We start from the raw sequence: 12,360 nt of genomic DNA on the forward strand, positions 1-12,360 counted from the left end.
TTTCACTGGCAGAGAGTTTTCAAGAATGGTATTTAAGAACAACTGATCTGCCATTGCCCTGAAAAATTACCTGAAAATGCATTGCTATTTAGCCTCAGTGATCTTCAGATATCAGTTTTATTGTCACATTTTATAATAATCCTGACTGAGTGTCCCAGTAGGAGCATTACGCTACTTAGTCATCATGAGGAAGGAGGCAGCTTCTTGAGTTAAAACTTCAGGGAGTGAAAGAAAATAGGAAGCATGTCATGTCAGAGTGTCTAGAGGGTTTGGAAATCTTGATGTGCCATCTGGTAAAAAATCTTCCAAGGTTTTCCGCTTTTAAGTTTTAACCAGAGCTGGGGAAGCAGGCTGAGGGACAATGGAAAGACCAAAAGAATAACGGTGATGTGGGAAGGCTCTGGTTCTCCAAAATTGGTGTGTCGGACTACTGAGACAGTGTAAACATAGTCGTCGTCTTCTGTGCTGTCAGTTGTAATGCAGGCAGTTGGAGAAAGCTGTTTTTCTTCGCAGCTCTTCTGTTTGAGACACCTTTCTCTTGAAGATTGTGTTGACAGGTTCGTAACTTCTCTCCTGGCAGCACAAACTATTGCAGCTGAAGACTCAGGGCTTGCTTGAGGATCAGAAGCCTGTACTGATATGGCACAGGTATGGTGGTGATCCTGTAAATCTGTGGGTTGCTACAAATCACAGTGGTTGTGCTTGTGTCTAGGCAGGTGAAGGAAGGCATCTCCAGCTGCCATAGATGCATGCCTAAATCACCAGGTCAAGTTTCTGTATAGATGTTCTTGCTTCTGTTACAAACAGGATACATCCATCAGTCTGCTGGGAAGATGTGGAGCATTTTCCATGTTCTCTGGAAGGTCATGCATGATGCAAAACAGCCACGCAGATGGTCCCACCTAAGAGCTACATGAGTACTGTTTATTTACACGTCTGGCTTGTGTCTCAGAGAATACAGTGCCTCTTCTGCATGTTTACTGTGGCAGGTGGTTTCTGCTAGTTGTGACAACATGGGAAGCTCAAATTGAAATGCTGTTCAAAAATGGCACCAGCCTCCATAAACCTCTTTTAAGAGGTTTGATGTACCTTCCCTGGTCATATGTTAACACAAGCTCATTACTGTTGTCATTATTAGCGTTGTAATATTTGCTGGTTTGGCTTAATGGTAGCACTACATGTAGTGTTTGAATCTAAAAACTGCTGTATCTCCTGGCTTCTGCTTCAGTTAGCAGACAGCATAATTTGCCACAGTATAGATTATTTTTCCCTTTTTATTGCTGCTTATAGAGTGGCAATCTGCAGCCTCCTAAGCTGTCTGTTAGATAGAGCCCCAGTTCTCTCCCTATGGTGTGGCAAAGGGATGTAATGTTCAGGCACTGAGTTCTGTTTGGAGTTCCACTCCCATGGTAACAGGCACAACTATGAATATTTAATAGCAAGAGATTCCCATTTTTCCAAAGAAGTGTTGTCATATTTCAGCAACAATAAAGTGTCAGCTGATAAAATCAAATCCACATGAATGAGAAAGAAAGAAGTACTCCAAGCTGACCTTCCTGCTGTGCCCAGCATCATGAAATGCTTTGATCCACCACTCCTCAGAGAGATGAAGGATGGCTTTCACCAAGCTTCACGCACAATTGTCTTGGAAAATAGAGCATTTTATAAATAAGATGATTACCTGCTTCAAAGATGTGTGATCTTTGTGGTCAGTCATGTTTAATGAAAATAATTGGTTTTAACTTCCAGTTTCAACAAGCTGGATTCACAATCTAATTTGGGGTTAAAAAACAACTTCTCAGCACAGAGAAAATGGTTAAAGTGAGAGTGAAAATGAGATTGTTCTTGCAGTTCAGCTTTTACTAGAACCTTTATCCTATTAGGAGGAGTGTTTTCCCTGGAGCTAAATGGTAGTTGAACATCTGCCTATGCTTGGGCTCCAAGAGAATCTGCCTTCTGTCAGTTTATTGTATAAAAAGCTCATGTGTGGCAATTTTTTTGGTTTGAAATTTAAATTCACTGGCATTTAACGTGGAATGGCTCAAAAGTACCTTTTACAATGAAACTACTCTCTAGTCTTGTGAAGGTACTGCATTCATCAGTTGGATGGGTTACTATCAGTAGTTGTAAATGTTTAAACATAATATGTTTGCTCATTACTGCCTTTTTATGTACCTTAGTAGAATGGGTTTTATTCTTTAACAGTTCTGATACATAGACCAAATTGAAAGTGCATTAAAGTAATTTCTATTTTTAAAAAACACTTTTTAGGCATGACAATTTAAAAACACTGGAGGAGAGTATTTCAGTTAAAATCATTTTGTAATTAGCTTATTGTTACTGTAAAGAAACCATACAGTGTGAAAGAGAAGTATTTCCTTGCTATATATACTCCAGACAGTATTTGTGCACTGTCTTTAGTGAGGAATGTATAGCTTGTATCACTGACCATTTTAAACATATTGTGCATATATATGCTGGCACTGACCAAAAGGTTAAAAATAAAATCTTGTTGCAGCTACCACATAATAAAAAGCTTGTGCACTTTTTTAAACTAGAAGGCTATGATGTTCCAGCCAGAGATCTAGGTTCTCATCCTGATGGTATTTAATCCCCCAGACTTGCTTACACTTCTCTTGATTTGCAGTGGGATAAAGTATTGTCAAGCTAAATTGTTTTTATGATAACACTTAGGTTTGCTTCTGTCAAACTAAATGGAAGATTTCAAAAGCAGGCGAAGGCCAGACTTCTGTTTGCATGAGTTCATCACAAATTCAGAAAAGTCTGTTGAGTTCCCTGAACCAGCTAACAGCATGACTACTTGTGCTGTCATTAATGGAAGGGAAGATATGCAATTAGGAAGGAAAATTGTATCCTAATAACAGTAGACAGATATTAAAGGTGCCAGAAATGGCATGGGTAATCTGTTACTTCTCTGTAGCAGCTTTGCTGTCACCCTGGTTTAAAGTGGTGAGATTTTCAAAAGAAGCACGAGTGATTTATGAGATACGATTCCTTCTAAAAAATTAAAAATAGGTGTTCTCATTCCTTCAAACCACTGGAGCTAAACCCCTGAAGATGCTCCAATCTCTTGTTACCTGTCGGAGTCCAGAACTTCCCTTTGGCTGCTGTGGGTGTCTTGGGACCCTGGCAGGGGGCTCAGGGACCTTGGCAACAAGTCAGAAACACCTGTGGCTTCGATTTTAGCCCATGGGAGAGACTGCCAACCTTATATGAAAAATTATAAGCCAAAAGGGTTCAAGTAGTGTAATAAGGGAACTGACACAAGGTTAAAAAGTGTAATTTTAGAGTTTTTTAGAATGTAATTCAAAGATACAATATAGAGGAATCAGGGCGTACCCTAACCTTTTCTTCCTTCTTCTTGTCCTCCATGTCTCAGTGTGATAGTGACACTTTTCTATTGGTCTAGGATAGGGACACACTGTCCAGCATAGATTTTAAGTATTGGTACAGGAACTGTAAACATAATACACGTAATTTTGAGTATATAATGTAGGAGATGCCCAGGGCTCAGAGCAGATGGCCATAGCTTCTGTACTAAGTAGACCTCAACAAGTCAAAAAGAAAATATTTTAAATAAGAAGAAATAAACAACCTTGAAAACACAACTTCACACCTTGCAAACCTTTTCTTTAGCTACCAAGCTAAAGAAAAAAGACTTTCACACTGTTAATATCTTACCAACCCAACCCCACAGTTTCCCTCTGAAACTGATGAGAGCAGCTTTCTGCCTAAGTGTTTATGTACAGATGAAGTTAGCAAGTGTTTTTTTTTGTTTTGCTGCGTCATACTTTTGCCTCTAAATTACTCCTGAAGTTTTCCAAAATCCTCTACTGTGTTGAAAAATGCATTAGAAGTTCTTGACAAGTCCCTGCCATAGTTTGCTATTCTATGTCAATACTTAGAAACTTATGTCAGGTCTGTAGTATTTGCCTGGAACAGTAAGTTAAGGAATATCGTCAAGGCAGGTCTCTGTCTGGAGAGTCTCTGAGGGTCCCAGGGGTCTCTGTCTGGAGGTAGTGCCTGACTGAGTATTGACCTCTTGGCAGATATGCTGTCATTGCTGTGCACTGCAACCTGGAGAAGGATTCTGCTCAAGCATACTTGAGATCTCTCTGAAGTGAGAGGACCAGTCTATTTTAAGATCTGTGTAGACCGGTGGTGATCTTCAGCCAGGGTTTCATTTCCACACTGGAGAGGTGTGCGCTACCTCCAGCCATAAGAGTAGCCCTGCAGTTTTGTTGTAGAAAGAAGGAACTCTGTTCATTTGGTTTTTTGGTTTGCACAGCAATAGATTAATCTATTAAATCATGGACCATAATGTTGGATGGAACAGCTCCTTCCTTTGTCTCTTTTTCTCAGTGATTGGATTCAGTGCTATCAAGTGTCTTCATGTTTGCTGTCTTGAAAAGGGGAAGGCCTGGGAGCTGATATTAAATTATAATTAACAGCTTGCAGCATTAATACTGAGTTGGACCCAAAGCTGTCTTTCCCTCATCATTGGGTACTATTCATGCAATAAGTGTAGACTTCTAAGAGCTTTGCAGGGAGAATGAGTGCACTGACTGATTTGCCTAATGCACATATATTGTCTCCTTGCCCTCAAGTGCTGATGTCACCTCTTTTGTCAGGTGCCAGGGGCCAGATTAGCAGAAGAACCCTTTTCTTCTTCATTGGAAGGCATGGACATCATGCCCTGTATCCTGAATTCAGTGTTGTGCCTCTCAGCCAATGATGCATGTACCAGAAGAGGGAACGTATTGAAATCATGTTGCATTGGTGGCAGGTTCAGGGGAGGCTATGAGTCAGGGGAGAGAGGTCTGCTCTGTCCTCGTTTCTGCCTGTCCTAGCCTACAGCTCCCTCCCCTGCCTGTCCCAAGGCAGGAGGGAGACACCTAAGAAAATTTAGGCTCAGGCTTTGGGGGCATGACAAGGGTCCACCAGGTGCTGCTGTTGGTTCACTTCAGGCTGGAGCCCCACTTTGCCTTGCCAGAATCCTGCCCTCAGCTCTGGCATGCGCAAGCCCACCTGTGCCTCCAGACACACCATGGTTTTCACAGCTGCTTTAGTAGGAGAACTGTGTTGTCTGGCAGACTATGCAGACAGTTCTGCTGAAAGCAAACCTGGGCATCTTTGGAACTTTGCATGTCCCTGCGTGCTTCAGAGCAGGTTTCCTTCACTCCTTCCCATGTCCTCAGAGGCCAGTCTGGAGCAGAAGGGGTGACCTGGTAAAACCAGCCCTAGCAGCCACCATCAGCTGCAGCTGGAAGTAGTTACTGTGCTTGATACTCTAATTGTACCTATCACAGCTCCAGGCAAGCAAAGAGACAGTTCCCTTGTTTTTCTGCTAAGGGAGTTTAAAAATCATGGGTTTTGGCTTGGTGTTTTATCATCTTGGCAGCCCTCTTCTCCTCAGCTGTTGGATGAGGGATGATGCTTGCTGTTGGGAAGAGACCTGACCAAAGTCAGTCTGTGCTGAAAAGTGGGGAATGGTGGGAGAGCAAGTGCAGGACTTCCCTCTTGCTTTTCATGAGTGTCCAGGTGTTCAGACATGTCTCTAGAAGGGTTATTCCTACCCAGGACGCCCTGGGAAGCTGCTGCCTCCTTACACACACACACACACACACACACAAACACACACATTTTACTCTTAAGAAAAAGCTTTTTTGCTGTGCTTGTAGTGACATGACTGTCAATACCCTGCTGCATGCCTTTTCCTGCAGACAGCTTCCCCTGTATGTTGGAGAAGCTGTAAGCTGTGGTGGGACTGGGCAATAGGCCTCACTGCTGGAGAAGGGTGATTTGGGAAATGCATACAGGGTGAGACTCGATTGTAAGTTCAGAGACTTGGGTGGGAATGGGAGCAAAAAGGAGGCAGTGGTGCTGGGAAGTGACAGTGTTTGGAAAAATCAGCTTCGTTATGTCCTGTTGTAGGAAAAATTCACTGAGGTGAATTAACAAGGGGGAAAGGCAGTCTAACAAGAACAGCTTGCTAGACAGAGATGTAGCTGTGTGTCTAAAAATTGATGTTTGGAATTCACCTTACTACATTGTGTTAGCACCCTGTGCAGTGCCGCTCATATTTGAGTGAGAAGGCTGTGCCTTAGTTCTTGATGAATACAAAGGCAAAAAGTAATATAGAGGCACACATCATTGGAAGCAAGAAGAGAGTGGGGGGGAAAAAGTGGTAGTGTTTAAAGCAAGTTAAACTTCAGCTTTTTTTTCCTTGAATGCTAACAAGATCACTAGGGAGGCATATGTGTGTAAAAAAACACTCAGTATGTTTCACAAACAAAGGCATTTGTGCAGATTTGTAGAGAAGTTGTAATAGCACAGCTGGAGTAACTCCAGGGGAATCTGTAAAAGTCTGTGTCTAATTAGCACTGCTTTTTGAATACACAATGGGCAAAAGTGAGTGAATGCTAGCAAATCAGTGAGGGGAAAAAAGTGTAGCCCAAAGATTTTGAATTTGGTTTAAATACAACTACTAGCTCAGTACAATCCTGACCAAAAAAAAAAACCAAAAAATTGTCTCAGTAACTGGGCAAAGCACATAGCTTTCAGAATTAGTTTAAGTACTGGAAAAAAAGGGGGAAAATTTCCTGAAAAATTTCTGCTTTCATGGAAAATGACATTTCTTAAAAAACCAAAAAATTGTCTCAGTAACTGGGCAAAGCACATAGCTTTCAGAATTAGTTTAAGTACTGGAAAAAAAGGGGGAAAATTTCCTGAAAAATTTCTGCTTTCATGGAAAATGACATTTCTTAAAAAACAAGTACAATGAAAAAGTTACAGTTCTTGCAGAAAAAACCTTCAGAGCCCATGAATATGCTGTGTTCTTCAGGCATGTCATCAAGGAGCAGCTCAGTTAGCCCACCCTGACCAGGGTGCCAGAAGCTGAGGTCACTCTCTTACTGAAAGAGAAGGAAAAAAAAGGACTGTTCCTTTCATGCATTTTAAAGCCAATATCTTCATAGCTTGTCCTTGTATTGTATGTCTTTATCAAAAGAAAAAAGCATAGCCATTTTTTGTGTTTGTTTTTTTTTTTTTTTTTTTAATTATCACAGTCTTTTTCCGATTAGGTCCTCAGAAAAGAGTATTTTAAAGGACAAGCTTTTTTTTTTCTAGTTTGTTTTTTTTTTTCCTATTGATCACAGTATTGATGGAAATATTATCATTTGACTCGTCCATGACACCTACTGTCTTCTTTGGCAGGTGCTACTTTGGAGTATATCCCTCATGGTCAGCTTGCAAACACACACTTAACGTCAAATTTGCGAACGCTGAAATTGGAGCAGGACACTGTGCCCACTCAGGAGGAGAGGAAGACTCCCCTTGTGGAAGCTGTTCGGGGAATGAAGTGTTTTTCTTCTCAGGATAAAACTGTCACTCCAATTAACCTGACGGATGATCAGCTTGCCTCAGGTCTCTATGGTAATTACTGGCTCACATTCACCTTTCATCATGCTGGTGGAGTCTGAATATGAAATACAATTAAAGGTTTTCAATATTCTCAAAGATGAAGCTGAGGGGAAATTCACAGTGTGACAGCATGTGTCTGCAGATAGTGGTTAGGTTTTAAATGGCAGATTGTAGCACATCAGTGAAATGCAATTTAGTGTCTTCCTAAGAAAAATCTTCTGAAAGCTAAAGGGTTAATAATTTTTAAAATAAATTTTTATGCACCTGTCCTTGGTATAGAGATTGGTTTAAAAGTTTTTTTTTAATTAATACTAAATCTAAAAGACCATCTTTGATTGAACCTACCTGTTGAATAGTTTGTTAAACATGCTGTCTGTATTAATGTGTTCCTTTTGGCAAGGAACTGCTGCTCTTTGACACTAAGAATTAAGATTTTGTTAACAGAATAACTGATTTCAGTGTTAAAAGTTTTTCACTAATAGCAAAGAAAAACAAAAAGCTCATGTCTTTTCTTTAAGTTTTCTAAAGCATCATGAAGATTAGCAGCATGTTGTAAGATGGAAAAGTTAGGCTTAACTAGTTTCCAAAGCTGATGTTGAAGCTGTCCTTCTCTATTTCCAATGTGCATGTCAAGCCATGACTGTATGTATATTAGAAAACCCAGCTTCAGATGGTAAATTACCAAGAGAGCTGTTGAAAAATACAGAGTTGTTGTGAAAAATCAGCCATAATGCTGCTGCATTCAAAGCTGGCTACGGGTTTATACTGATATGTATGCTTTATCTCCCTTTCTAACAGTATGTACTAATAATGAGAACACACTCAAATCTATCATGAAGAAAAGAGACGGGAAGAAAGATTTGAGCAACACCAAGAAGAACCTGCAGTTTGTTGGCATTAATGGCGGGTAAGAGACCTGTCTCCAAAACATCTGTTATTGTAGCACTTTTCACAGTGGGAAGAAGAGAAAGAGCCCCAGAACACATGCATAGGTTTGGCCTGTCCTTCAGGCTGAGGTGCAACTGCTGAGTGTAAGCATAAGAAGGAAGAATGGAGCAGCTGAGCTCCTCTTAATCCTCTTGTGCTTGCAAGTCATATATGGCATCAATCTCAAATACCTGTACATTAGATTGCTGCCAGATTTACCACAGGAAAGTGAAACAATCTCAGACAGCCATGAGGACATTTCTCAGGCAATGCTGTAGTAAGGAAAACTTGTATATATCTCTGGTAGCTGACAAGCACAGCATTATACTATTAAACAATACAGCAAGAGATGCCATTGCCCTAGTATTAATTTTTCTGGCTTTGTGTTAAATATATACAGAGACTTCCTATACAAATACAGAAGACAGTATGGAAAATTGTCTTCTTTTAGAATATTACTTGCTCTCGCAGAATGTTAAAAAGACCTTTAAAATGGTTTCATCCAATTGTTTTTATATAGCTTTTCTAGCCCTTTCCTCAGATTAGTTTTTCTTTACTACAAATGCTTTGTGCGGTATATAGCCTAAATATCTCACTTACCTAATTTCTTACATATTAGCTAAAAGTATCATTACATATAGTGAGGGAAATTTGTCATAGGTTTGTTAGCTTCCCTGCTTATATCTGCCTAGCAAGGCAATACAATTTACTCTGAACAAAGTAATTTCAGTTTGGGGATAAGGCAAGGTCTGACAAAACGTGAAGACTTACATTTAAAAGAGATTGTTCTTCTTTCATTACACACTATATACAGAATACTGACAGTGTCATTTGCCAGTAACACTGAGTTCAGTGAGTAGAAGAGGTCTCCGAGGAAAAAACAGGACAAAGCTTTTGCAGGACGTTTTTCCACTTGTGCATGTGCAAGCAGGTACTGACTTGCTGCAGAATGGCACTGAGCAGTCACCTCTGCCCCTGCCCCTTCTCCCTGTAGGTATGAGACCACATCCAGCGATGACTCCAGCTCTGAGGAGAGCTCCTCCTCCGATTCAGAGGAGGAGTGTGAGAGCCACGAGTACCCCTGCGACCAGCACACAGAAGAAAAGCAGCCCATCCCCCATGCTGCGGAGGTCTGTGCCATGGGGGCAGAGAAAGACAGTCCCCTCCCAGAGTGTGAGGCCGAGGAGGTGGAAATCAGAGAAAGGTAGGCTGCCCACCCTCTCCAGAGTGTGCCTCTGAGGAGGTCACCTCTGCCTTGTGCCAAGGGGCAAGCTGTGCAGACTGTGCTTGTGGAGAAAGCATCAGCCCCAACACTGGCTGACTGCTGCCCACTTCCCTCCTCCTCAAGTGGGTAGCCAAAAGCAGTTTCATGGCAAAATTACTGTGTGTGAGCAGGAAGAAGGTGTCAGAGGGTATCCTTTCTAGCGGCTGACCCTATTGACTATAAATGATTCATTAGCAGCAAGACCCTGGTGCCTCCCCTAGCAGAGGCTGTCCCAGGTCACAACTGGCACTTGCTTGGGAGCAGGCAGTGCCTTGTTAATGTCCTGGTCTGTAAGCAAACGAGTTAATCTTGAGCCATGCACACCAGGTCAGCTGGCTGCTGGGAGTGCATCTTGCATTTGCACCTTCCACAGCATCTTGGGCATGGCACAGTAAGATGATGGGGTACAACACTGAGGACACTGAGATCATGTGCTTCATATGATATGAGATTGTATACTGTAATACACTTTCAAGGCTGCCATCACACACTTGTTCAACATCTCATGTCTTAGGGTACTTTTCAAATTGCTGTGTAAGGTAGAATTTGACAGACAAGGCTGTGCTTTTTTGGCATATGGAAAAAATAAAGTGGTGAGTTTTTACTGATTCTTTGTTAGCAAACAGCAAAAAGAAGTATGAACCATGGCAGTGAAAGGATATCCTACAGATAATGGATTTGCCAGTGTGCTAATTTGGAAAATTATGTAGGTAGAATAATAACAGTAAAAGAGCTAAAACAAAATTAATGTCATGTTTCACTGGAGATGTAGCTTAGCATCAAGTTATCTGTAATTGTCAGCTGTTAAATAAAAGAGATGCAGAAATTAATAATTCAGAGTTTGGAGGCCCTGGAGCTGTGTGTTATTTGAAGAGCCCTGAGCTTACTTTATACAGTACTGTAGGATAGCCTGTTGTTTTACAGGTCGCATAAAAAGATGGGCAGCCTCTGAAAAGAGCTCTCTAATTTGTATTTACAGTAGCAAGGCCTGATTGGGAAGAAGAGCATCAGAACAGCTTAGATAGCCATTGTACTTAAGGAGCACATTCCTTGCAAGTTGACTGCCCTGGTGATGCCCTCTGAGGGGAAGAGTCAGGGCACGTGGCCATGTATGGCCATGGTCCATGCAATGGTGGAGAATTTCATTGCTCTGTTAGCACTAGCAACTGGCTTGTAATACACGGGGGCTGAAATGCCCATCTTACACACATGAGTGTGTTACCTTCTCTGGTTTTTGGGATAATTTTCTGGGAAAACTGCCATTATCCTCTGTGCAGATTTTAGGCAAAGATGGCTGGCCACAGCCTGGTATGACATGTGGCACAGGCCTTCTCGACCTTTTTTTTGAAATTTGTAATGATGAGAGAGTAAAAATTAAAGAGCGTTGGAGAAAAAGAGTAGATTTCCAGTGTAGGTGGAATGAGAAGGGCTAGTTCCAGTGAATGGGAGCTGGCAAGGAGGTACCTCTTGAGCTGTTTCCTACTGCTTAATTCTGTTTCCATCACAGCTATTGGCATTTCTCCTTGTCAATCAAGTAATCAAAGCACATAGCATATAAAGTGTGTTCTTCAGTCACACAGCAGTAGATGAGAATTTCCACTAGAAGTGTTGCCAAGTCTTACAGCACGAAAATTCTGCGTGGTAGGAGCAGATGGCTTGCCTGGAAACTTTAATTCCCAGAGAAGTTTCAGAAAAACAAATATTACTATACCAAAATGCTAAGATAAAAATTGAAACATGCCATGTATTCTGCTGTCTCCCTCAGGTACGAGCTGAGTGAAAAGATGCTTTCTGCCTGTAACCTGCTGAGAAACAACATTGATGACCCCAAGGCATTAAACAACAAAGATGTGGTAAGCAATACAGGTGAAAATTTTCTCTTGAGATGCAATAGAAAACCTTCAGGGAGAGGTATCTTCTGGTTTTACAGGACCAGCACTGCAGTGGCTAGGCAGAAGAGGATTTCGTCTTTCCTGCAAGAGTCACAAAGCTCTTTCTACCACGGCACTTCCATCCAGAGAATATACTTGTGCTTTGTGTGCTTCAGTATTGTTGTCCCAAGGCTCACACATAAAAACAGTAACATGAAAGTACGGTTTCAACATACCTGTGCATTCCTGTGTTATTCCTGTGGGTTTGTTGGTTTAGCACTGGTGTGGGCAGGTCTCAGGCCTCACATTAGGAGACTGCAGTGGGTGAAGACTCTGTTGCATCCTATGAAAAGACCTCAGAGTCTGTTCTGAAATACTAGGTGATCTGTCTTCCTCTAAGCACAGGGATGCTGTTTGTCTTGTTTACTACACTGGCGGTTTTTATCAATGATGCAGAGAGTAAGGAGGATTTATTGTTAATACTTAAGTACTACTCAAGTCTCAAGACATAAAATAGCATTTGCCTTAATGGAAATGCCTCAGATAGGGATTGCCTACGCTACTCTGTGAGGACAATCTGAAAGCAAAGAAACACTGCTCAATAGTATGAAATTGAATTTTGAATTTGTTACACTTGTGCAGTGATATAAAAGGCAACAACATAGTCATTCTCTTCTACTATAGAGCATCTGCAGCTTCTTAAAAGACAGTAATGTTGTCTCTATGACACAGTAATACTGTCTGTGTCCAGTTCTGACATCTGTGCTCCGGTGAATGTTTTGAAAAATTGTTTCATACAATTGTGACACATAGTTTTTAATTCTGTGTTTGTCCTTCAGGAATAGTTTAGGCATT

The 12,360-nt window shown here is 41.3% G+C and overlaps 1 protein-coding gene across 4 annotated transcripts in view; it reads left to right on the forward strand.

Moving 5' to 3' along the window:
• The window catches only part of KANK1 (KN motif and ankyrin repeat domains 1), a 96,662-nt gene that overhangs the window by 74,908 nt on the left and 9,394 nt on the right, over positions 1–12,360 (forward strand). For 3 of the 4 annotated variants that reach the window (XM_068176776.1, XM_068176775.1, XM_068176778.1), the window contains 4 exons: positions 7,237–7,455; positions 8,242–8,350; positions 9,365–9,574; positions 11,400–11,487. In XM_068176776.1, coding sequence (XP_068032877.1) covers positions 7,237–7,455; positions 8,242–8,350; positions 9,365–9,574; positions 11,400–11,487 — 626 coding nt within the window. The remainder of the gene's footprint in view (positions 1–7,236; positions 7,456–8,241; positions 8,351–9,364; positions 9,575–11,399; positions 11,488–12,360) is intronic. The other variant, XM_068176777.1, reaches the window with a different exon arrangement.

This window comes from Anomalospiza imberbis, chromosome Z (assembly GCF_031753505.1).
Source record: "Anomalospiza imberbis isolate Cuckoo-Finch-1a 21T00152 chromosome Z, ASM3175350v1, whole genome shotgun sequence".
NCBI lineage: Eukaryota > Metazoa > Chordata > Aves > Passeriformes > Viduidae > Anomalospiza > Anomalospiza imberbis.